Source organism: Anomaloglossus baeobatrachus, chromosome 4, assembly GCF_048569485.1.
Source record: "Anomaloglossus baeobatrachus isolate aAnoBae1 chromosome 4, aAnoBae1.hap1, whole genome shotgun sequence".
NCBI lineage: Eukaryota > Metazoa > Chordata > Amphibia > Anura > Aromobatidae > Anomaloglossus > Anomaloglossus baeobatrachus.
In genome coordinates, this window is record NC_134356.1 from 636,536,873 (window position 1) to 636,564,273 (window position 27,401).

At 44.3% G+C, this 27,401-nt stretch overlaps 1 protein-coding gene across 2 annotated transcripts in view; it reads left to right on the forward strand.

Moving 5' to 3' along the window:
* Positions 1–27,401, forward strand: part of PEBP4 (phosphatidylethanolamine binding protein 4) — a 104,156-nt gene that overhangs the window by 53,759 nt on the left and 22,996 nt on the right. For both annotated transcript variants that reach the window (XM_075343042.1, XM_075343043.1), the window contains one exon: positions 18,044–18,142. In XM_075343042.1, coding sequence (XP_075199157.1) covers positions 18,044–18,142 — 99 coding nt within the window. The remainder of the gene's footprint in view (positions 1–18,043; positions 18,143–27,401) is intronic.

Below are 27,401 nucleotides of genomic sequence, written 5' to 3' on the forward strand. Positions count from 1 at the left end.
GTCCATAAAACCTTTGAAAAATCAGTCTTAAGATATTTCTTGGCCCAGTCTTGACGTTTTATCTTATGTTTCTTTTTCAAAGGTGGTGGTTTTTCAGCCTTCCTTACCTTGGCCATGTCTCTGAGTATGGCACACCTTGTGCTTTTTGATACTTCAGTAACGTTGCAGCTCTGAAATATGGCCAAACAGGTGGCAAATGGCATCTTGGCAGCTTCACGCTTGATTTTCCTCAATTCATAGGCAGTTATTTTGCGCCTTTTTTGCCCAACACGCTTCTTGCGATCCTGTTGGCTATTTGCCATGAAACGCTTGATTGTTTGGTGATCAGATCACGCTTCAAAGGTTTGGCAATTTCAAGACTGCTGCATCCCTCTGCAAGACATCTCACAATTTTGGACTTTTCAGAGCCCGTCAAATCTCTTCTGACCCATTTTGCCAAAGGAAAGGAAGTTGCCTAATAATTAAGCACACCTTATATAGGGTGTTGATGTCATTACACCGCACCCCTCCTCATTACAGAGATGCACATCACCTGATTTACTTAATTGGTAGTTGGCTCTCAGCCTATACAGCTTGGAGTAGGACGACATGTATAAAAAGTATCATGTGATCAAAATACTCATTTGCCTAATAATTCTGCACACAGTGTATGTTATTTTATATTGTGGCCTATGAGCTATACAGCACTATGATATGTTGGAGTATTTTGTTAGATATACAATTAAAACCAAAAGTTTCCCTCCTCTCTTTATAAAGACACATCTGCATGTTTTTCTCACTATTTGACATGAAATTAATATAAACCTTTCCCGTTTGCTTTAAGGCATTTTTATTACTTTCTGCAAAGTCAAATATTTACGTACACTAAAGGCTGCTTTACACGCAGCGACATTGCTAGCGATGTTGCTCGTAAAAGCACCCGCCCCCGTCGTTTCTGCGTCACGGGCAAATCGCTGCTCATGGCGCACAATATCGCTAGGATGCATCACACGTACTTACCTTCCTAGCGACGTCGCTGTGGGCGGCGAACAACCTCTTTTTTAAGGGGGAGGTTCGTGCGCCGTCACAGCGCCGTCATACAGCGGCCGCCCAATAGAAGCGGAGGGGCGGAGACCGGCCGCATTAACGACACACCCACCTCGATGCCAGAGGACGCAGGTACGGTGCTGTTCGTCATTCCCGGGGTGTCACAAGTAGCGAAGTGTGCTGCCTCAGGAACGACGAACAACCTGCGTCCAGCACCAGCAACGATTTTTTTTTTAAAAAATGAACGACGTGTCAACGATCAACGATTAGGTGAGTATTTTTGATCTTTAACACTCGCTCATAGGTGTCACACGCAACAACGTCGCTAACGACGCCGGATGTGCGTCACGAATTCCGTGACCCCGATGACATATCGTTAGAGATATCGTTGCGTGTAAAGCCACCTTAAGAGTACTATGCCTTTAAAAAATATGCGACCGCACATATGATGATGTTGTGGCACCCCTGAGGCTTTAGTCACCACAGGGTACTGCACCTCACTTAAGGTTGCGGTACTTATCCCGGTTAAGGAAGAGGTTAATTGCTCGTGTTTCTCACATTCACAAAACACACAGTCAGGTGCTTTCCCACTAGGATTGGCCTAGGTGGGCCAGGCATGGGACGTTCCTGGTCACTAGGACAGCCACCAGGGGGCGGGAACCACTTGTAGAAAAGGACTGAGCATCTTCACACATGGTTGGTTAGCCCTGGGCACAGCTTGGGGTGAGGAGCACAGTCAGCACTTCGGTCCAGACATATTCTCTCTACCTTTACACTTCTGGGAGCACCACAGGACCTGCGGCTTGGAGCAAGCAGCTCAGACCGGGTTCTCCACAACTACTGGGGATTCCAGGGTCTGCGGAGAGTGCAGCCCATTCCACATTCCACCCACGGTATTGGAGGAACCCCGACCAGAAAGGACACACAGTGGGAACAACGACGGTGACTTCCGAATTATCCGGGATCGGCTGGGGCCCATGACGGCAGACACTGATACTCTGAGGGCAGCACTTCAACTGTGAGTAAAAAGACCTGGAGCCACAGAAGCTGATTCAGCCTCGTATTGTTGGCACCCTGCGCTTAGGCGCCAACGGCCAATATAGTCCCTCATCATCCTCACCAGGGCCTGCTCCACCTGTGGGGAATACAACGATCCTTGCTGCGGCACATCCGCCCCGGAGGATATCACCCGAAATGGCGGCTAATCCCTGGCCGCATACCACAGGTGGCGTCACGAGACAACTACAACTCTCAACCTCCATCATCCCATCCTCCATCCTCCTCCCTTTTATTGTACACATCAGGGCCACAAAGCCGGGTAGGGCCACTCTTGACATCCCGGACCCGACACCACCAGCCCACTGACAAGTACATTTAATCCCTGACCCATAGGTGCTACAATGTCATATCATTGGAAGCTTCTGATAGGTTTATTGGCAACATCTGTAAAGTTTCCATCCATTTCATAAATATTTGGTGCCATTGCCCCTACACTGTGTGATTTGTGTGAAACATTTTGGATCTCTTTCCACAAGCTTCTCACAATAGTTGGCAGGAATTTGGGCTCATTCCTCCTGACAGAACTGGTGTAACTGAGTCATGTTTGTAGGTAATCTTGCTCACACCGGCCTTTTCAGCTTTGCCCATACATTTTCAATAGGATTGAGATCAGGGCTTTGTGATGGCCACTCCACAATATTGACTTTGTTATCCTTAAGCCACTGTGTAACCAGTTTGGCAATATGCTTCAGGTCATTGTCCATTTGGAAGATCCATTTCTATCCAAGCTTTAAGATGCTGGCTGATGTCTTGAGATGTTGCTTCCGTATTGCCACATAATCTTCTTTCCTCATGATGCCATCTATTTTGTGAAGCGCACCAGTCCCTCCTGCAGCAAAACAACTTCACAACATGATGCTGCTGCCCCTGTGTTTGACAGTTGGAATGGTGTATTAAGTCTTCAAAGCTTCTCCCATTTTCCTCCAAACGTAACGATGGTCATTATGGCCAAACAGTTCAATTTTAGTTTTATCAGACCACAGGAAATGTCAACAAAAATAAGGTCTGTGTTCCTGTGTGCATTTGCAAACATTAATCTGGCTTTTTAATGTTTCTTTTGGAGTAATGGCTTCTTCCTAGCATTGTGGCTTTTCAGCCCATGTTGATACAGTACTCGTTTCACTATGGATAATGACACAATCTTACCAGCTTCCGCCAGCATCTTCACAAGGTCTTTTGCCTTTGTTCTTTGGTTGATATGCACATGTCTGACCAAAGCACGTTCATCTCTGGTACACAGAATACACAGAACCTGTCTCCTTCCTGAGCGGTATGATGGCTAGACATAGGGTTTTGGAGAATCACTGGTTACAATACGCCAATAATCGCTGATGCTTGGGGTCTGGCCCTAAGAATCATTTCAATCATATGATATTAAAAGTGCATTTTGTCTCTTTAGCGCACCTATGTCAAACTCTGACACATGGGCCAAATCTGGTACTCCGGCTAATTTTATTTGGCCCTTGATGCCAGGTGCCCATTATTCTGTATGGAGGACTATGTGGGGCCCATTATTTTGTATGGAGGACTATGTGGGGCCTATTATTCTCTATGAAGGGCTACGTGGGGCCCATTATTCTTTATGGAGGGCTATGTGAGGCCCATTATGCTATGTAGGGCCCATTATTCTGTATGGAGGACTTTGTGGGGCCCATTATTCTGTATGGAGGACTTTGTGGGGCCAGCCCATTATTCTGTATGGAGGACTATGTTGGGCCCGTTATTCTGTATGAAGGGCTATTTGGGGCCCGTTATGCTGTATGGAGGTCTATGTAAGGCCTGTTATTCTGTATGGAGGTCTACGTGGGGCCCATTATGCTGTATGGAGGTCTATGTGAGGCCCATTCTGTATGGAGGACTATGTGGGGGCCCACAACTAGATTGGTCCACAACTTTGTCCAAAGTTTTTTAACTTTGGCCCTCTGTGTATTTGACTTTGGCATCCTTGCTTTCAAGGAATAAAATGACTGTGCAAACCAACCACAGGCACTTTGTGCAGTCTTGGCTTGGTGAACAGTTCAGTGCACCTTCCCATTTCTTGTTTTCATCTATCTCCAGCCCCCTTTTCCGTTAATTGACAGATGGAATATACAGTGCCTACAAGTAGTATTCAACCCCCTGCAGATTTAGCAGGTTTACACATTTGGAATTAACTTGGCATTGTGACATTTGGACTGTAGATCAGCCTGGAAGTGTGAAATGCACTGCAGCAAAAAAGAATGTTATTTCATTTTTTTTTTTTTTTTTTTAAATTGTGAAAAGTTTATTCAGAGGGTCTTTTATTATTCAACCCCTCAAACCACAAGAATTCTGTTTGGGTCCCCTAAAGTATTAAGAAGTATTTCAGACACAAAGAACAATGAGCTTCACATGTTTGGATTAATTACAGTTAGGTCCAGAAATATTTGGACAGTGAGACAAGTTTTGTTATTTTAGCTGTTTACAAAAACATGTTCAGAAATACAATTATATATATAATATGGGCTGAAAGTGCACACTCCCAGCTGCAATATGAGAGTTTTCATATCCAAATCGGAGAAAGGGTTTAGGAATCATAGCTCTGTAATGCATAGCCTCCTCTTTTTAAAGGGACCAAAAGTAATTGGACAAGGGACTCTAAGGGCTGCAATTAACTCTGAAGGCGTCTCCCTCGTTAACCTGTAATCAATGAAGTAGTTAAAAGGTCTGGGGTTGATTACAGGTGTGGGGTTTTGCATTTGGAAGCTGTTGCTGTGACCAGACAACATGCGGTCTAAGGAACTCTCAATTGAGGTGAAGCAGAACATCCTGAGGCTGAAAAAAAAGAAAAAATCCATCAGAGAGATAGCAGACATGCTTGGAGTAGCAAAATCAACAGTCGGGTACATTCTGAGAAAAAAGGAATTGACTGGTGAGCTTGGGAACTCAAAAAGGCCTGGGTGTCCACGGATGACAACAGTGGTGGATGATCGCCGCATACTTTCTTTGGTGAAGAAGAACCCGTTCACAACATCAACTGAAGTCCAGAACACTCTCAGTGAAGTAGGTGTATCTGTCTCTAAGTCAACAGTAAAGAGAAGACTCCATGAAAGTAAATACAAAGGGTTCACATCTAGATGCAAACCATTCATCAATTCCAAAAATAGACAGGCCAGAGTTAAATTTGCTGAAAAACACCTCATGAAGCCAGCTCAGTTCTGGAAAAGTATTCTATGGACAGATGAGACAAAGATCAACCTGTACCAGAATGATGGGAAGAAAAAAGTTTGGAGAAGAAAGGGAACGGCACATGATCCAAGGCACACCACATCCTCTGTAAAACATGGTGGAGGCAACGTGATGGCATGGGCATGCATGGCTTTCAATGGCACTGGGTCACTTGTGTTTATTGATGACATAACAGCAGACAAGAGTAGCCGGATGAATTCTGAAGTGTACCGGGATATACTTTCAGCCCAGATTCAGCCAAATGCCGCAAAGTTGATCGGACGGTGCTTCATAGTACAGATGGACAATGACCCCAAGCATACAGCCAAAGCTACCCAGGAGTTCATGAGTGCAAAAAAGTGGAACATTCTGCAATGGCCAAGTCAATCACCAGATCTTAACCCAATTGAGCATGCATTTCACTTGCTCAAATCCAGACTTAAGACGGAAAGACCCACAAACAAGCAAGACCTGAAGGCTGCAGCTGTAAAGGCCTGGCAAAGCATTAAGAAGGAGGAAACCCAGCGTTTGGTGATGTCCATGGGTTCCAGACTTAAGGCAGTGATTGCCTCCAAAGGATTCGCAACAAAATATTGAAAATAAAAATATTTTGTTTGGGTTTGGTTTATTTGTCCAATTACTTTTGACCTCCTAAAATGTGGAGTGTTTGTAAAGAAATGTGTACAATTCCTACAATTTCTATCAGATATTTTTGTTCAAACCTTCAAATTAAACGTTACAATCTGCACTTGAATTCTGTTGTAGAGGTTTCATTTCAAATCCAATGTGGTGGCATGCAGAGCCCAACTCGCGAAAATTGTGTCACTGTCCAAATATTTCTGGACCTAACTGTATCTCTTTTTCCAGCCTTTTCTGACTAATTAAGACCCTCCCCAAACTTGTGAACAGCACTCATACTTGGTCAACATGGGAAAGACAAAAGGAGCATTCCAAGGCCATCAGAGACAAGATCGTGGAGGGTCACAAGGCTGGCAAGGGGTACAAAACCCTTTCCAAGGAGTTGGGCCTACCTGTCTCCACTGTTGGGAGCATCATCCGGAAGTGGAAGGCTTATGGAACTACTGTTAGCCTTCCACGGCCTGGACAGCCTTTGAAAGTTTCCACCCGTGCCGAGGCCAGGCTTGTCCGAAGAGTCAAGGCTAACCCAAGGACAACAAGGAAGGAGCTCCGGGAAGATTTCATGGCAGTGGGGACATTGGTTTCAGTCAATACCATAAGTAACGTACTCCACCGCAATGATCTCCGTTCCAGACGAGCCCGTAAGGTACCTTTTACTTTCAAAGCGTCATGTCAAGGCTCGTCTACAGTTTGCTCATGATCACTTGGAGGACTCTGAGACAGACTGGTTCAAGGTTCTCTGGTCTGATGAGACCAAGATCGAGATCTTTGGTGCCAACCACACACGTGACGTTTGGAGACTGGATGGCACTGCATACGACACCAAGAATACCATCCCTACAGTCAAGCATGGTGGTGGCAGCATCATGCTGTGGGGCTGTTTCTCAGCCAAGGGGCCTGGCCATCTGGTCCGCATCCATGGGAAGATGGATAGCACGGCATACCTGGAGATTTTGGCCAAGAACCTCCGCTCCTCCATCAAGGATCTTAAGATGGGTCGTCATTTCATCTTCCAACAAGACAACGACCCAAAGCACACAGCCAAGAAAACCAAGGCCTGGTTCGAGAGGGAAAAAATCAAGGTGTTGCAGTGGCCTAGTCAGTCTCCTGACCTTAACCCAATTGAAAACTTGTGGAAGGAGCTCAAGATTAAAGTCCACATGAGACACCCAAAGAACCTAGATAACTTGGAGAAGATCTGCATGGAGGAGTGGGCCAAGATAACTCCAGAGACCTGTGCCGGCCTGATCAGGTCTTATAAAAGACGATTATTAGCTGTAATTGCAAACAAGGGTTATTCCACAAAAATATTAAACCTAGGGGTTGAATAATAATTGACCCACACTTTTATGTTGAAAATTTATTAAAATTTAACTGAGCAACATAACTTGTTGGTTTGTAAGATTTATGCATCTGTTAATAAATCCTGCTCTTGTTTGAAGTTTGCAGGCTCTAACTTATTTGCATCTTATCAAACCTGCTAAATCTGCAGGGGGTTGAATACTACTTGTAGGCACTGTAAGTGTGTGGGAAGATGCACTGGACTCGGTAATATTAAGAGGACCTGTGCTTGATTGGACCAAGGTGGATCTGACCATTAACAAAACGAGTGGTTGGAAGTTTATCTATAAGTATCCAAATTTTTGCATTCACAAATCATTTTACTGATGTTATCCGTTACAGCAGGTTCTTCTGGTCCTGTTTGTCTGCAGCCCCCATAATGAGATCACAGCCTCGTATAACCATAGACTCCGCGCTTATTGAAGGGCAGGAGCTCTTTATCATCTTCATGTTGTAGGATTTTGCTGCCAGTGTTTCTCTCTTCCTGTTTTTCCCAAGCAAGAAAGCTGTGTGACTCTCCGCACACTTACTGATTGGGGGGTGGGGTGGAAACAGATGGGGGTCTTTAATAGCTATTCTCCAGCAATATGGCATATCAGCTCTTTTACACTATTGTATCTGTCATTAGAGTGTCAGCTCTTAGTTCATTAGTGAGCCCTCAGTTTTGAGTAGACTGTTATTTCATGGTTATTATAGGGCTACCTTCTTTTTGTTGTCATGTTGTCAATAACCGTATGTGCACACGACATAATTTACAGGTGGATTTGCTCCATAACCGCCTGATAAAGCGCTTATGAAACACTGAAAAGAGAGAATATGCATTTCTATGTAAAACCGACTCTACGTTCATATGCTCAATCTTTTGAGCTTCGGTTTTCAAAGACTCAACACTGTTTAAAGAGGTTGTCTACTAGTAGGACCACCTGTAGCTCTGATGTCCCTGCGCTCTCCGCTCTCCTCCATGCAGGGACGCTCACTGACTCACTGGTGCGGCCGTCCCTCGCCATATGCCCCGGTGTCTCCTCATTCCCCCACATGTGCGCACTCTTCTTCCTTCTACCGGGAAAAAACAAAAAGCCAGCACCAAATGTGCACTACAGCACTAAACATTCCAAACTGTACTTATTATAAAAAATTTTTTTACTCAGTCATGGGTACGGGATTGAAATAGACCAGGTGAGTGCTGCTAAGAGCAGTTCTACTATTCATATGTGAGGCCGTATGGCACATTTTATAAAAATATTTTAGTGTAGGACTGCTTCAAATGAGATTTGCCGTGACGTGGCGAAGCAGCTCAAGAAATTGCAATTTTTTGCCAAAAATCTCAAAAATTTATTTATAATAAGTACAGTTTGGAATGTTTAGTGCTGTAGTGCACATTTGGTGCTGGCTTTTTGTTTTTTCTTCATTGAATTGGTCGGTGGTTGACCTCCACCTTGCTATGCACCCCAATTTGGGATGTATTCCATCTGTCTGGATTTTGGCGGTTGGTGACTGTTCACATTAAGTCATCAGGCTTTGTCCACAGGCTATTTACTTCATGCAGCATTTGCTTGGACCTGTCCCGCCCACAGCCATGACTCAGTCATGGGTACGGGATTGAAATAGACCAGGTGAGTGCTGCTAAGAGCAGTTCTACTATTCATATGTGAGGCCGTATGGCACATTTTATAAAAATATTTTAGTGTAGGACTGCTTCAAATGAGATTTGCCGTGACGTGGCGAAGCAGCTCAAGAAATTGCAATTTTTTGCCAAAAATCTCAAAAATTTATTAATCATAAGTACAGTTTGGAATGTTTAGTGCTGTAGTGCACATTTGGTGCTGGCTTTTTGTTTTTTCCTTCTACCGGGGCCTGTGCACGTGGCACAGGTCCTCCAGGAGTGTAACTGGGGTGCATGCGCGCCTCTGCCCTTCTCTTAAAGTGCCAGCGTGTCACTCCCAGGAAATGCCTCTCAGCCTATCGCTCAGAGGCACTGGGTACATAAGGCTCTCTCCCACTAGGGGAGGTGACTGGTCAATGTGTTTAGTTAGCTAGTGTCTCGGTGCCCTAGCCAGTTACTTGTCAGGTCTCCTTTTAAACTGTGCTTTTGTTACAGTGTACGCCTATGTCCGCACGCTGCATCTTTTCTGCCCACAAAGATGCAGCATATTTGTCCCCAAAAAAACACACAAAAACGCACCCACAGGAAAAACGCATGAAAAAAACATGCGTTTTTGCTGCGTTTTTGTCCAATGCATTCAATGGGTGAAAAACGCAGTAAGAATTGACTTGCTGCATCTTTGTGGTCACCACAAAGACGCAGACAAAAAAAACTGTATTGTGCGGACAGCAAAAATGAAATCTCATAGACTTTGCTGGGGAAGGAAATTCATGCAGTTTTGAGACCAAAACTGCACCCAAAAAACGCGCAAAAACAAACCAAAAAATGCAGCGTGCACACATAGCCTACTACTTCCTTGCCTATCCGTCCCGGCTATGCCACCAGCCTCAGCTATCCCGGTAGTTCTTGCTACACCAGAGACTGTGACTGTCCGTCCCAGCTATGCCACCAGCCTCAGCTATCCCGGTAGTTCTTGCTACACCAGAGACTGACTGTTAGTCCTGGCCATGCCACCAACCTCAGCTATCCCGGTAGTTCTTGCTACATCAGAGACTGTGACTGTCTGTCCTGGCCATGCCACCAGCCTCAGCTATCCCGGTAGTTCTTGCTACACCAGAGACTGTGACTGTCCATCCCGGCTATGCCACCAGCCTCAGCTATCCCGGTAGTTCTTGCTACACCAGAGACTGTGACTGTCCGTCCCAGCTATGCCACCAGCCTCAGCTATCCCGGTAGTTCTTGCTACACCAGAGACTGACTGTTAGTCCTGGCCATGCCACCAACCTCAGCTATCCCGGTAGTTCTTGCTACATCAGAGACTGTGACTGTCTGTCCTGGCCATGCCACCAGCCTCAGCTATCCCGGTAATTCTTGCTACACAAGAGACTGTGACTGTCCATCCCGGCTATGCCACCAGCCTCAGCTATCCCGGTAGTTCTTGCTACACCAGAGACTGTGATTGTTCGTCCTGGCCATCCCACCAACCTCAGCTATCCCGGTAGTTCTTGCTACACCAGAGACTGTGACTGTCCGTCCCAGCTATGCCACCAGCCTCAGCTATCCCGGTAGTTCTTGCTACACCAGAGACTGTGATTGTTCGTCCTGGCCATCCCACCAACCTCAGCTATCCCGGTAGTTCTTGCTACACCAGAGACTGTGACTGTCCGTCCCAGCTATGCCACCAGCCTCAGCTATCCCGGTAGTTCTTGCTACACCAGAGACTGACTGTTAGTCCTGGCCATGCCACCAACCTCAGCTATCCCGGTAGTTCTTCCTACACCAGAGACTGTGACTGTTCGTCCTGGCCATGCCACCAACCTCAGCTATCCCGGTAGTACTTGCTATACCAGAGACGGCGCCTGTCTTACCCAGCTGTGCCATCAGGTAGGTGAGTATAGGCTTTATTTTTTTGCCTGGGGGAAACATGTGGAATCAGAAGGGGTTGTCCTAGTAGTGGATAACCTTTTTAAAGAAGTGACCGTTCCATTCTTCATGCGCAGAAGCCGTTAACTAATTTATACATAGAAGGAAAAAAAAAACAACAACACTGCTGGCTGAGCCACTACAAAAAACAACCCATATGAAGCCAAAAAAGACACCTTGGAAGAATACTTCCCGAGTTTTCCTGAAGCACCTTCTTGAAAAATTAGCATCTAAGGCTATGTTCACACACTGCGTTTTTTACCTGCGTTTTGGGTCCGTTTTTGCTGCAGAAATTTCTTGAGAAATTCTTGTAACCTTTCTGCAGACATTCCCCAGCAAAACCTATGGCAAAAAAAATTAGCTGTGCACACACTGCGTTTTTTTCTTAAGAAAATTCTTTCAGTAGATTTTCTTAAGAAAAAGAATGAGCATGTCACTTCTTTTCTGCAGCTAACTGCGTTTTTTGCCATAGATAATTGGCACAATAACGCAGGGAGCAACCAGCGGTAAAAACGCATCAAAAACGCACCGAAAACGCACCAAAAACGCACCGAAAACGCGGCAAAAACGCAGGTGCGTTTTTGATGCGTTTTTTTAACGCAGGTGCACTAATCCTTCACTCTTAAGAAATTTCTTAAGAAATTTCTTAAGAAAAATCATTTTTCTAGTGTGAACATAGCCTAAGGCTACGTTCCCACCATGAGTATTTAGTGAGGTTTATATGTTAACATTTTTTACACCTATTAGTACTTGCGTTTTGTTTTTTTACATGGATGAGATTTCTATAAAGCTCATCCAATTAGCTTAAACTATGAGACGCTGCATGGAAACGTATCCCTAACGTACGTGCGCTCAGTCTTGTTTTTGAAATGACATTGCTTTGGAAAACTCAGGGGCTGCGCCGCTCTCTGAATGAGGGCGCTTGAAAGTTCATAATAACCATGGAAAATCCCTCCAAAAAACTACCAGTAGCTAAAACCATTGGGAAAAAAAAGCTCAAGAAACAAGCAAAAGAAAACACAAAATACACTTCAAGAAAAAAACCAAAAACACTAGTTTCCTGAAGGTTTGTCAGTGTCAAAGATTTCTTGTACATACATGTAGGGTATATGCGCACTGAGTCTTTTTGCTGATTCTTTGGAGCCGATGAGGCTAGTTTCACACATCCGGCTTTTCGCCGGATTTGGCGCACACCAAGTACATTGTATACAGTACTGTCTACGCTGTACTGGCGTGCGCCGAATCCGGCAAACCAGCGAAAAGCCGGATGTGTGAAACTGGCCTAATTGAGCAGAAATTACACATCATTTTGAAGACTTTTGCGTTTATGAGGAGGATTTAAAGAATTTCCAATCAGTTTCTGCTGCCCAAATGTCCTCAAAAACAGTGTGCACATACCCAAAAATGTGGCAAGGTTTCCAAGCCGTAAATTATTCAATAAACAACCAAAATTCTGCAATGGCATTTTAGAATGGGCTCACAAATTGCATATTTGGTGCGGAGTTTACTTGAAGGTTCCGAAATGTTTCAGTATCAAAAATCCTCTGATATTTTCCACATCTGTTTTTATGTTTTGTTTTTGTTTTTTATTTTAAGATTTTTTTTTTTTGTTGTAGAAGCATATTAAAAAAAAAAGCAATGCCAGGAATGCAGTTTAGGTTTCCCGTTCACATGAAGGGGTAAATTTTGCACCAATATTTCCACAAGTTGACATATTGCAGCTTTAAATAATCACAAAAGTCAATTTCCACTCAGATTCTGTACCGAAAATAAATGCAGCATGTGGATGAGATTAAGATAAAACTCAACCACATTACTAGGACTGTAAATTAAATTTGACATGTGGAAAATCTGAACATAAAATCCGCACCAAATCCTGAACATCTGAAGTTAGGTTTTCAAAAAAAAATTAAAATAAATATTTGAGAAATCGCCTTAGGGTACTTTCACACTTGCGTTATTTTTTTTTTTTTTTGCGCAATCCGCTGTCTTGAGAAACAGCGGAATCCGCTAACGGATTCCGCTGTTTCCCATAGACTTGCATTGATGACGGATTGTGCCAAAAGTACCTGCGTTGCTTCCGTTGGCCGACGCTCCGTTGCTTCTGCCGAGCGGAAGCAACTCTGAATGTAACGTTAAATGCTTGCGTCAAAATGATGCCGACCAGCGGATTCCGTTGCTTCCATTAAAATTTATAATGGTTCCCTATGGTAGCGGATTCCGTTGCTAAGTGCTTAACAATGGAATCCGCTGCTGGATTCCGCTAATTTCTACTGAGCATGCCCAGAATGAAAAAAGAAAAAAACCCAGAGCTGACGCATTCCGTTAGACGGACGCCTAACGGACGCCAAACGGATGCAACGGTCCGTTATTTCACAGGAATCAGCTAAAGGATTACTTTGAAATAACGGATCCGTTGACACCACAAAAATATTGGATGCGTCAAAACGACGCAGCAACGGACCCAGCGGATTTCGCCCAACTCAAGTGTGAAACTAGCCTTATTTGTACGTTCCCAGGTAGCGCACACACAACACATTTTCTACTGCATTTTACAGTTAAGCAAAGTGGATGTGAGTTCCGGAAAATAAACGCCTACTGTTTATTAAAAGACGTTGCAGAATGTGTAGGTTTTATTTGTGCATTTTTATTTCCATATACTGGCAAGCAACATAATAGCGTGTAAAATCGCTATATCGTTTTTAGGTGCGGAATTACTGTATTTCTGCATTAAAAAACACCTTAAATCCTGTTTTGCACCAAGAAAAACATACAAATGGGACAAACACAATAAACAATGCACATGACTTTGCGTATTTTGAAGCGGGCGCGAGCAAAAAAAAAAAGCAATGCTTTCACTAAATGGAAAGGAACCATGAAGGTTGGAAACTCTGGATTTGGATTTGTGAGCGGTGGATTAAAGTAGCAGCAAAGTGGATAACAATATACCAGATATTATTCCCATGCCGTGAAGTTTAAAATCCAAAATTGTCCTGCAGTATAGATTTTACCTGTAGATTGTTTGTTTGGTTTTTTTTCTTTGCAGGCTTTTGATTTGGCAATGATAGCCTGAAGATGTTTCCTTCAGGATCCATAAAGAAATGACAAACACATAACCTTTATTTATTTTTTTTTTATCCCTCCAAGTGTTCACTGGAACTTCTTCAAGGAAAAAGAAAAAGCTTAAAAAACACTCAAACTCCTCATATGAATAGCAAAATACATTTCCCATAAAAATAGACTTCCAAGAGTTTTCAAAGCTGTTTTTGAGGAAGATTTTGAAGCAGATATGCTCCTGTAAACACAAGAGTGAATATAGCCTTTAGCTGTGCACATGGAGTTTTTCGAAGAATTTTTGGAGCAGAAATTGACTGGAATTTACAAATTCACCCACAAATCTCAAAAACTCATTAAAAACGTGGGAGTTTTTGCTCAATATCTAATATACACATGAAATCTTTTTAAAGAGTTTTCTGAGGCGGTACTGAGCAAAGCCTCCAAGTTTTTGAAGAGTTTTGTGATTATGTAGGAGGATTTGGAGAGTTTCCTCTCAATTTCCGCTCCAAAAACTCAGCAAAAAGTCTCCGTGTGCTCATGGGCACCGAGTGCAAACTCTAAAGATTGAGGAGTTTTGAGATTTGGAGGAGGATTTGGGGAGTTTCTGCTAAATTTCCAGTTTCAAAACATTTTGAAAAACTGTGCACATAGCCAATTTCTGCTCCAAAAACTAAGCAAAAAGACTAAAGGCCCTGTCACACACAGAGATAAATCTGCGGCAGATCTGTGGTTGCAGTAAAATTGTGGACAATCAGTGCCAGGTTTGTGGCTGTGTACAAATGGAACATTATGTCCATGATTTCCCTGCAACCACAGATCTGCCAAAGATTTATCTCTGTGTGTGACGGGGCCTTAAGGAGGCAACTCATCAAAGGCTTATTGCCAGATTTCTGTCCCCAAAAGAGTTTAAAGCCGCATTTTTTTTTTTTCATTTGCACAATGTGAGATTGCACAAAAAAAATGCGTTTTCTGTCTTTTTCACATACCTTTTTGCCCCACCTCTGACAAAGTGGACGGAGCTAGGCTGGGACGGGACATGATGAATGGGATGAGAATCTCCAATCTTGATAAATAGCCCCCTTAGTGTGTACTTGGTATTTTGCTGAGTTTTTGGAGCAGAACCTGTGCACACAACAATTTTCTAGGAGTTTTTTGGAGCAGAAACTGAGAGGAAACTGTTTTTGAGGAGTTTTGCAGTTTTGAGATGGATTTTGAGTGTCTGCTCAGTTTCATAGAAAAATAAATTCAGCAAAAAGGCAATGTGTGCACATAGCCAATGAGCAAAATGTCCAAAATTTTGTCAAGGTTTGTGTTTTTGAGATGGATGTGTACATACCCTACAAGATTCCTACAAAACATATACTATAGGCTGAGCCATACACTGTGTGCAGACTTATTAGACAAATGAGTATTTTGATCATGTGATAATTTTTATACATGTTGTCCTACTCCAAGCTGTATAGGCTGAGAACCAACTACCAATTAAGTAAATAAGGTAATGTGCATCTTTGTAATGAGGAGGGGTGCGGTGTAATGACATCAACACCCTATATAAGGGGTGCTTACTTTAGGCAACTTCCTTTCCTTTGGCAAAATGGGTCAGAAGAGAGATTTGACAGGCTCTGAAAAGTCCAAAATTGTGAGATGTCTTGCAGAGGGATGCAGCAGTCTGTGAAACTGCCAAACTCAGGGACATGGCCAAGGTAAGGAAGGCTGAAAAACCACCACCTTTGAACAAGAAACATAAGATAAAACGTCAAGACTGGGGCAAGAAATATCTTAAGACTGATTTTTCAAAGGTTTTATGGACTGATGAAATGAGTGACTCTTGATGGGCCAGATGGATGGGCCAGAGGCTGAAAGGGCAAAGAGCTCCACTCCGACTCAGACGCCAGCAAGGTGGAGGTGGGTACTGGTATGGGCTGGTATCATCAAAGATGAACTTGTGGGACCTTTTCGGGTTGAGGATGGAGTGAAGCCAGCTCCCAGACCCACTGCCAGTTTCTGGAAGACAACTTCTTCAAGCAGTGGTACAGGAAGAAGTCGGTATCGTTAAAAAAAAACAAAACATGATTTTCATGCAGAACAATGCTCCATCACATGCATCCAACTACACCGCGTGGCTGGCCAGTAAAGGTCTAAAAGGTGAAAAAATAATGACATGGGCCACTTGTTCACCTGATCTGAACCCCATAGAGAACCTGTGGTCCCTCATAAAATGTAAGATCTACAGGGAGGGAAAACAGTACACCTCTCGGAACAGTGTCTGGAGGCTGTGGTGGCTGCTGCATGCAATATTGATCGTAAACAGATCAAGCAACTGACAGAATCTATGGATGGTAGGCTGTTTAGTGTCATCATAAAGAAAGGTGGCTATATTGGTCACTAATTTTTTGGGTTTTGTTTTTGCATGTCAGAAATGTTTCTCAATTTTGTGCAGTTATATTGGTTTACCTGGTGAAAATAAACAAGTGAGATGGGAATATATTTGGTTTTATTAAGTTGCCTAATAATTCTGCACAGTAATAGTTACCTGCACAAACAGATATCCTCCTAAGATAGCCAAATCTAAAAAAAAAAAAAAAAACACTTCAATTTCCAAAAATATTAAAGGGAACCTGTCAGCAGAAATTTCCCCTAAAACCTAAAAGATTCCCCCTCTGCAGCTCCTGGGCTGCATTCTAGAAAGGTCCCTGTTATTATTGTGCCCCCTTTCTGACCAAAATACAGAGTTTATAAAGTGGTACCTTTTTGGATTTGGATTCTGTAAATGTGACACGGGGGCGGGCTGCCTGGCGTCCGTTATTGTGCCTCTTGCCGCTTTAGGCCGTCCCCCATCACTCCTTTCCATAGCTGTGGACGCCGCCCAGTGCTCCACAGGTCCCCGCACATGCCCAGTGCTCATCTCTCGTGGATGAGCACTGTGCCCAGTGTCACCGCTGGTGACGTGCGCGCAGGCTTTAGATTATGGGCGGTGCTGTGATGTTTATTACCAAGCAACCGCCCATAATCGCGGGACTGCGCTTTCCCCCTCAGCGTCCTTCGTTCTGCACAAGCGCGGTGCTGCTGACCCCACGTCACCTCCTTCCCATCTTGCCCTGAGGCAGGAAATAGATGGGAAGGAGGTGACGTGGGGTCAGCAGCACCGCGCTTGCGCAGAACGAAGGACGCCGAGGGGGAAAGCGCGGTCCCGCGATTATGGGTGGTTGCTTGGTAATAAACATCACAGCACCGCCCATAATCTAAAGCCTGCGCGCACGTCACCAGCGGTGACACTGGGCACAGTGCTCATCCACGAGAGATGAGCACTGGGCGGCGTCCACAGCTATGGAAAGGAGTGATGGGGGACGGCCTAAAGAGGCAGGAGGCAGAATAACGGACGCCAGGCAGCCCGCCCCCGTGTCACATTTACAGAATCCAAATCCAAAAAGGTACCACTTTATAAACTCTGTATTTTGGTCAGAAAGGGGGCACAATAATAACAGGGACCTTTCTAGAATGCAGCCCAAGAGCTGCAGAGGGGGGAATCTTTTAGGTTTTAGGGGAAATTTCTGCTGACAGGTTCCCTTTAAGCTCTGATATTAATGAGTCTTTTGGGTTAATTAAGAACATAGTTGTTGTTTTAATAATAAAAAAAAAAATTTGCTAAAATACAACTTGCCTAATAATTCTACACCCAGTGTATAATTTAGACACTGGCGCACACCCCAAGTTTTCCAAGGCAAAACCACCTCAGGAAAATGCCAGTGGTGGCTTTCCTGAGGCAGCTTGGTTGTTCTTGCATCTTCTCTGCCATCGTCTTTTACGCTGTGCTGTTAAGTATAGAGTAGTGATGAGAACATCTACCATGCTCGGGTAGTCGAAACGTAAGAAGACATCTGGCCATACACATGAGAACGGTCATGCGACTCCCCCATACACATTAGCACTTGGGGAGGGGAAGAAAGCTGCTGCTAGAGAGTTCCTCCTCTCCCCCAACAGATATCAGGAGACCCCCATACACATCAGAGGGTCATCTGGTCTCACCAAAATGGGAGGGTTCGGCCAACTTTCATGTAATGTATGTCAGGGGCCTTAACATTCTGAACTTTGATTTGTTTTACTGTTAGAACCAAACACTCTTCCTTTTTTTTCAACTAAGTTTTGTTAAATTAATTTGATAAAAATTAGTAGCAGTTTAAATTTTCTTGTCTTCTTTTCTCATCCTAGGATAAGGTCTATATTCTGATAATGGTCGATCCAGATGCCCCCAGCAGACAAAATCCAAGAGCCAAGTACTGGAGACACTGGATGCTCGCAGACATACAGGTGACTGGGAAGTGGTCTGCTAATCTGTTCAGTAGTGTGAGCTGACAAATATATAATACATACAGTTTATCACAAAAGTGAGTACACCCATCACATTTTTGTAAATATATTATTAAATCTATTCATGGGACAACACTGAAGATCTGACACATGATACAATGTACAGTAGTCAGTGTACAGCTTCTGTAACCGTGTAAAATTGATGCCCTCTAAATAACAACACACAGCCATGAACTTCTAAACTGCTAGCAATAAAAGTAAATAAACTCCTACGTCAAAACCAAATTATGCCCAAAGTGTCAATATTTTGTTTGGCCACCATTATTTTTCAAAAATTTACTTAACTTTCTTGGGCATGGAGGTCACTAGATCTTCACAGGAGCCACTGGATCCTCTTCCATCCTCCGTGATGAAATCACAGAGCTGGTGGATATTGGAGACATTGTCCTCCCCCACCTTCCGTTTGAGGACGCTCCACAGATGCCCAATATGGTTTATGTTTGGAGACTCTTGGCGAGTCCAGCACTTTTAACCTCAGTTTCTTTAGCAAGGCAGTGGTCTCCTTGGAGGTGTTTGGGGTCATTATCATGTTAGAATATGAAGAGAAGGGATCATGCTCGGCTTCTGTATGTCACAGTACATGTTGGCATTCATGGTTCCCTTAATAATCTGTAGCCCCCCCACACCCGGCAGCCCCAAAACATGACACTCCACCACCATGCCTGACTGTAGGCAGGACACTTGTCTTTGTCGTCCTCCCCTGGTTGCCGCATACACGGTTGACGTTATCTGAACTAAATAAGTTTATTTTGGTCTTATCACACCACAGGACATGGTTCCAATACTCCACGTCCTTGGCCTGCTTATTTTTAGGAAATTATTTGTAAGCTTTCGTGTGCATCATCTTTATAAGAGGCTTCCTTTTGGGACGACAGCCTTGCAGACCAATTTGTTGCACTGTATGGTCTGAGTACTGACAGGAGGACCCTCCCAACCCTGTAATCTCTGCAGCAATGCTGACAGCATTCATACATATCTTTTGAAAAGACAACCTCTGGATATGACACTGAGCATGTGCACTCAGCTGCTTTGGTCGACCAAGGCAAGACCTGTTCTTGGATCTTTGGATCCTGTCTTGTTAAACCGCTGTATGGTCTTGGCCACCATGCTGCAGCTCAGTCTCAGGGTGTTGGCAATCTTCTTATACCCTCGGCCATCTTTATGTAGAGCAACAATTCTTTTTTTCAGACCCTCAGAGAATTCTTTGTCATTAGGTGCCATTGAACTTCCAGTGACCAGTGTGTGAGCGATAACACCAAATGTAACACTCCTGCTCCACATTCATACCTGACACCTTGTAACACCAATGAGTCACATGACAACGGGGAGGGAAAAAAGGCTAATTGGGCACAATGTGGCCATTTTCACTTAGAGGTGTACTCACTTTTGTTGCTAGTGGTTTAGACAATAATGGCTGTGTGTTGAGTTGTTTAGAGGGCACAAAATTTACACTGTTGGGCTAGGGCCACACAAGCGTATGGGATCCGATGCGATATACTAATGACCTTCAGCTTCCACTATGCAGCAAGCGTGAGCTGAGAGTCATGCAACTGTGATCCGATCCTGTGTTCGGAGCACAGCTGCGGAGGAGAGGGAGGGATTAATCTCTCCATCTCCTGCATTGTCAGCTGATGTGTATATCGCACTGCACTTGGATGTCATTCGAGTGCAATCCAATGTTTCATTCGCACCTATAAACTTGTATGGGAGCGAGTGAATACGGCTCTCGCATACACTCGCAGCATGCTGTGATTGCTTTCTCTGTGCGATGCTGCCTGAGAAAAAAAAACAGATAGGAACTACCTGATAGAGTAACATTGGTCCGAGTCAACAGCAATTTATTTATTTTTTTTAAATAAATTGCATTCCACTCTTCCGATTATATTCGCAGTGTGTCCTAGGCATAACACAAGCTGTACATCAACTACTTTACATATCAATGTGTCATATCTTCGGTGTTGTGCCATGAAAAGCTATTATAAAATATTTACAAAAATGTGAGTGGTGTACTCTTGTGATATTGTGTGTGTGTGTGTGTGTGTGTGTGTGTGTGTGTGTGTGTTTGTGTATATATAATACAGCATACGGTGAAATAAGTATTGACAAAGTCACCAACTGAAAACGTCAAAGTAAATATATTTCTAAAGGTGTTATTACCATGAATTTCTCATCAGATGTCCGTGACAACCCATCCAATCCACACATGCAAAGAAATCAAAACATAGATGTCCATAAATTTTGTGATTTGTAATGATGAGAAATGACACCGGATAAAGTATTGAACACCCTTACTGAAATTTATGTAAAGGCCATGTGCCCATGGGAGCTTGCTCCTGCGGATTTTTCCGCGGAAAACCTGCGGATTTATCTGGATTTTCCAGATAAATCTGCAGGTTTCAGCATGTACAGACACTCCCCATGTTATCCTATGGGACATGGGGAGTGCTGTGTCCACGTTGCGGAATGTGCGGCTGCGGAATATCCTGCGGATGTCCCGCAGCCGCACATAACTGCATGTCAATTATTGCTGCGTATTTACCTGCGGAAATCCCGGCGCTCCACTATGGAGATAGAGGCTAAGGCTACTTTCACACATCCGGTTTGAGCCGTGCGGCTCAATCCGGCTGTGAAACCTATGCAACGGATGCGGTGAAAACACCGCATCCTTTGCATAAGTTTTTACATGCAGCCGGTCCGTTTTTTTCCGGTTGCGGCACGCTACTGAGCATGCGCAGTGGAAGAAACCGCATGCGGCGGCCGGATGCAGTTTTTCCGCATCGCACCGCATCCAGCCGCTGCGGCGCATTTTTCAATGCATGCCTATGGACGCCAGATGTGGCGCGATGCGTAAAAAAACGCATCCGGCCGCCGCATGCGGTTTCTTCCACTGCGCATGCTTAGCGTGCCGCAACCGGAAAAAAACGGACCGGCCGCAGGTAAAAACGTATGCAAAGGATGCGGTGTTTTCACCGCATCCGTTGCATAGGTTTCACGGCGCGATGCGTTTTTTTTGCTGGAGCAAAAAACGTTGCAGGCAACGTTCCATCCGGCCGCGGCATCGGCTAAATCTGCCGCATGCGGCAAAAACCGGACCGAACGCAGGCCCATGTGGCAAAATACAGCACTAATGTAAGTCTATGCAAAAAAAAACGCAACCGGCGGCAAAAAAAACGGTTGCGGTTTTTCTGCAGAGCGCCGTATTGTGCCGCAGAGCAAAAACCGGATGTGTGAAAGTAGCCTAACCTGCCTTGATAGCAGCCCCCCCGTCACTTTCTTCCGGTGCAGAGGACGTCACGGCAGTGGAGCTAGGAGCAGGAAGCAGGAGGTGGTGGGTGGGGCTTGCAGGAGCTCCGGTCATGTGACAGCCGGAGCGAGTTCAGGCCCGCCCACCTTCTCCTGCACAGTGCAGATGCTGATGGCCAGACAGTGAAGTGCTGCGTGATGGAGGTAAGTATAAACTCCCCGATCACTCAGCACTTGTTCTGCATTGAGGATGCAGTGCCGAAGCCATGGTACTGTATCCTCAATGCAGAATGCCCGCACCATATCCGCAGGACATTCCGCAAATAAACCACAGCATGGAAACAGACAAAGTTGTGCTGTGGTTTTCTGGCAGCTCCTGCGGAATGTCCTGCGGATATACCTGCAGGATACTTTCCCCTGTGGGCACATAGCCTAATACTTCGTACAAAAGCCTTTGTTGGTGATGAAGCTTCAAGCCACCTCCTGTACGGAGTAACTAGTCACATGAATTGCTCAGGTGGGATTTTGGTCTACTCTTCCAAACACTCTTCACATCCTGAAGGTCCCGTGTGCTCCTTCTCTGAACTCTGAGCTTTATTTCCTGCCATAAATGTTCTACTCGATTCAGCTCCGGTGATCGGCCAGTCTAGCAGCATTTTCTTTTTTTGAAACCAATTCAGAGTCTGCTTGGCTTTGTGTTTGGGATCATTATCTTGCTGAAATGTCCGCCCTCATATCATCTTCATCACCCTGGTAAATGGCAGATTTTTATCAAGACTGTCTCTGTAAATTTGTCCATTCATCCTTCCTTAAATTATATGAAGTTCGCCAGTGCCATATGCTGAAAAACAGCCCCACACCATGATGTTCCCAACTCCAAACTTCACTGTTGGTATGGTGTTTTTGGGGTTGTATGCAGTGCCACCTTTTGGCCTCCAAACATGATGTGTATTATGGCATCCAAAGAGTTGAATTTTAGTCTCATCTGACCAGACTATATTCTCCCAGTATTTCACAGACTTGTCTAAATGTTGTTGAGGAAACTTTACAATGCGCCTGAACATGATTTTTTTTTCAGCAATGGAGTCTTGCATGGTGAGCGTGCATACAGGGCATGGAGGTTGCGTGCATAACTTATTGTTTGAAACAATTGTACCTGCTGATTCCAGGTCTTTCTGTAGCTCTCCACAGGAAGATTTTGTCTCTTGGACAACTCGTGATAATTCTTTTCACTCCTCTGTGTGAAATCTTGCGGGGAGCTCCTGGCTGTGGCCGGTTGATTATGGCCCCAACAGTGCTCACTGGAATATTCAGTAGTTTAAAAATTTATTTTGTAACCAATGTTATCAGTATGTTTTGTAACAATAGAATTGCAAAGGTCTTAAGACAGCTCACTGGTTTTACCCATCATGTGATGTTTCCTGTGTGGCATCTTGGTAATTAGACTGCTTTTTATAGGCCAACAGTTGAACCAGCCGATTTTATTTTTCACTGAGTGGCAGGATTGTTTTCTAATTACTGAAAGATTTTGTAACACCATTACCGGCGTCACCACACTGCCCCCCCCCTCCCTCATGGCCGCTCAGCAGTGGTTACATGCTTCCTCCGTTCTTTCTGCCACCTCCTAAGACCTGCACACATCACACAGGTCTTCTGGGAGCACACTTAGGGTGTGCACACTTATTGTCAAAGGGCCAGTGTGCCCTAACCCAAAAGTGTTTCTCAGCCTATGGCTGAGCGGCACTATGTATTTGTTATCCTCCACTTATGGGAGGTGCCTGAGAAACTTGTTCTATCCTTTGGACACATTTTGTCTGTCGTCAAGTCCCTTGTGGTGGTGCTGTATTACTTACCCCAGTTTGTATTCCAGTATCTGCCGTACCCGCTGCTGCATTTATCCATACTGGCTGTGCCTGTCACATAAACCGTCCCGGCTGCATCTGCCTTATCGGAGACTGTCAGTGTCCATACCACTGGGGCCAGCTGTCGTAGCACTGATTCTCTCTGGTGGCTACGGGCAGTCCAGTCCATCCTCACCATTAGAGGCTCTTGTGAATACCCAGTGTGCGCCTAAGTCATGCCCCTCAGGTGTACTGTGTGCTGTGGCCCATTGGGTCAACTCTCGTATGCACCCGCGAGCATTACAGATTTTAGCTGACAGTGTCATGACTTTCCATGGCTTTTTGCACTTCTTTCTTTATGCGTTGAATACTTTTTTCCTGTGTCATTGCTCATTATTACACTTAACGTAATTTAATAAACTTATTTATTCTTTTTTTGTGCTTGGTATTTTTGGTAGTTTTGATATAGGATATAGCAAAAATAGAAATAGAAAAAAAACATACTATATACTGTAAATACAAAAAAAAAAATTACATTCATGGTGTTTTGTTTTGTTTGTTTTTTTTAAAATCGGAACAAAACCTGTGAAATCTTAATACCGTACATTGTTCACATTGCACCAATAATAGTTCACCCCGTAATAAACAAGAAATGCTGTGGAAAGACACCGTAGACTATATCAAGTATATAAAGAAAGAAGACAAGTGGAATAATAGACAATACAATGACATAATGCAGCCCTCAGATATAATAAATGGGGGGAAGGGTGGGGAGAAAAGTAAAACGAGATCACTCCGATTATTTTTACATTTTCCTATCACAGACTAGTGGTGACAATAGAAGATAATAGCTTATAATTGTGCCAACCTGATAACCAGCGCTTCTTATTGTTTCTCCCTGCAGTAATTGCAGATATTGCTCCTCCCATTGGGGGTTAATGAGATATTCTAGCGAGTTGACATTACTAGAATAATTAGTCCAGGCACCGGGAAAATAAGATGGTTTCATTTCGATTATTTTTTTTCTCTTCTTCTTAAGACACAGGAGAAGCTGATTATGTGCAAATCTTATTCACACTGCAGATAGAAGGCAGCCGTCATAATTATCACTGATCTTTTTGACATGTGCTCCTGGCTGCGGAGAGAGCAGCACATCTAAAAATGGCACCTGTAATGCACCTAAAATAATGTGCTCATATCATTGATGCATACCCTGTATGGACACAAGTATTAGGACACCCGTAAACTACACCTACAGGAGCTTTTGTTACCTCCTGCGATAAATCTTTAGACATTAATATGGAGTCGGTTCCACTGCCACGTTAACAGATTCTGGTCTATTGGGATGGATTTCTCCAATATTTTGGAGGCGTCTGTGGGAATTTTAGCTCCTTCATCCAGAAGAACATTTGTGAGGTGACACTGATGTTGGAGAGGGATCAAAATCTCCATTCTTGTTCATCCCAAAGATGATGGATGAGGCTGAGGTCCGGGCTCTGTGTGGCCAGTCATTTTCTTCCACTAAACTCAACCAACCATATCCGTGTGGACCTTGTGTACTGGACACAGCCATAGGGAACAGAAAAGGGCTTTCCCCAAAGTATTCTTACAAAACTAGGTTTCTGGTTGTGTTCTTCCATCAAACTCCCCCAACCATGTGTGTATGGACATTGTGTGCTAGGCAAAGACCTAGGGAACAGAAAAGGGCTTTCTCCAAACTGTTCCTACAAAGCTAGGTGGTTGGTCGTGTTCTTCCACCAAACGTCCCCAAACATGTCTGTATGATCCTTGTGTACTGGACACAGTCCTAGGGGAACAGAAAAAGGCTTTCCACAAACTATTCCTACAAAGCTACGTGGCCGATCGTGTTCTTCTACCAAACTCCCCCAGCAATGTCTGTATGGACCTTGTGTACTGGGCACAGTCATAGGGAACAGAAAAGGGCTTTCCCCAAACTATTCCTACTAAGCTAGGTGGCCGGCCGAGTTCTTCCACCAAACTCTCCCAACCATGTCTGTATGGACCCTATGTACTAGGCACAGTCATGGGGAAAAGAAAAGGGCCTTCCCCAAACTATTCCTACTAAGCGAGATGGGCGGCTGAGTTCTTCCACCAAACTCTCCCAACCATGTCTGTATGGACCCTAGGTACTAGGCACAGTCATGGGGAAAAGAAAAGGGCCTTCCCCAAACTATTCCTACTAAGCTAGGTGGCCGGCCGAGTTCTTCCACCAAACTCCCCCAACCATGTCTGTAAGGACCTTGCTTTGTGCACCAGGCACAGTCATAGGGAACATAAAAGGGCCTTCTCCAAACTAATCCCACAAAGCTGGAAGATACAATTGTCCAAAATGTCTTGTGCTGAAAAATTAAGATTTCCCGTCTCTAGAACTAAAGGGCTGAGGTCGACCCCTGAAAAACACCCTCATATTATCTCTCCTCCACTAAACTGTACATCGGGCACAATGCAGTCAGGCGGGTAATGGTCCCCTGACATTAACTAAACTCAAACTCATCCATCAGAGGCAGATAGAGCAGTGTGATTCGTCACTGCACAGAACACGTTTCCTCCAGAGCCCAGTGGTGGCGGCTTTACACTGCTCCATACGAGCTCCATACGACGCCCACCAATGTGCTTGGTGATGTACGGCTGCTGCAGCCACTCGACCGCTGTGTTCAGGAAACAGTGTAGCGGTACAATCACTTAATCTCACAGGGAAACAGCTGTGTCACCTGAAAAGCCATTCAACCTTTAAGTGATTTTGCAGAAAACGGTAAAAAGCCTGCAGCAATACGGGGCTGTTGAGGATAAAAGTCACAGCATGACCTCTGTGTGTGAACACCGCAATTATATTTGTACCTCACTAGTCATCCATCTCTTTTTGAAGAGGAAGAAAGAGATTCATGTGATCTAAGCAGTGGCTGACATAAAACTTCCAGTTGTGGACCAAAGAGGTTCCGCAGCAGCTTCAGTATTATAAGGGATAATGAACCATCATAATACATAACACAAAGGAGATTCTTGGTTTGTAAATATTGTGTCATGTCAATAAATTTTACTTGCCAACCTGTAGAGTTCTCGTAGGCCCCGGGCACAGTATTTGGTGAGGGTTTTACCTCCAGTATTTGTAAACTAAAACAAGGAGTGGGTGATAAATACAGCAGTGGTGCCCATGTTACTATTACTTTTCCTCTGGCTGTTCCTCTCCTGGTTTTGGCAACAAATACTAAGATAAAAAAACTCAGCAAATAGTTGTGTGCAAGTGGCCTGACTAGTAGGTTCCTGCATGAACAACACAATGTTTTTGAAACATTTTTTTCCTCAATTTTTCAGGTCAGACCCATTTTCCTGTCCCCATTGGCTGGGTTTACACAAGCATATTTCAAGGTCATTATCCTGACAAAATGCCTGGACTCACCACGGGTCTCCCGACCCCAAGCTTACATCCTGATAGTGTCATGGAGGTGTCATGGCCGGCTGACAATCCAGTGGCAGCAGGTGTTAGAAAATCCCAGAGATTGGCAGCACGTGTTGTTATCTGACAGTTCCCTATTTCTGCAGCAGTGAACTCTATGACCCTGGAGAACTTTCAGTTTTCCTCTCAGTTGTCAGCCTCTAACTTCCTTTATAAACCTCACTCTGGGGGTGGTTTGGGTGCGGTTTATAGTTGTTCCTGGCTGTGGTTTGTAGCGGTCGTCTCCTCTTTTTGTTTCAGAGACTTCTGAGGTAGCTACTCTTAAGATAAGTATTGGACTTTTCCTATCTACCTGGGATCAAGTGGTAGCATTTGTGTTTCCCCTTTATTGTTTCCTTTTGTCTCCCTTAGCGTTAGTGGTGTTTACAAGCACTCATACATGCCATTCTTACTTAGGGCTCAGATAAGGGTTTGCCTAGGGTGAGGTATTCCTGCTCAGCGACAGGTGCAGAGCTTGTATAGGGTCAGTGAGGGTGAGTTAAAGGTTGTTGTCAGGGGTCACGACTTCCCCTTTCCCTAGCAATAGAGCATTTTTTATAGGGTCGGTGAGGGTGAGTTAAAGGTTGTTGTCAGGGGTCACGACTTCCCCTTTCCCTAGCAATAGAGCATTTTTTACAAAAACTGATGGCAAGCGGATGAC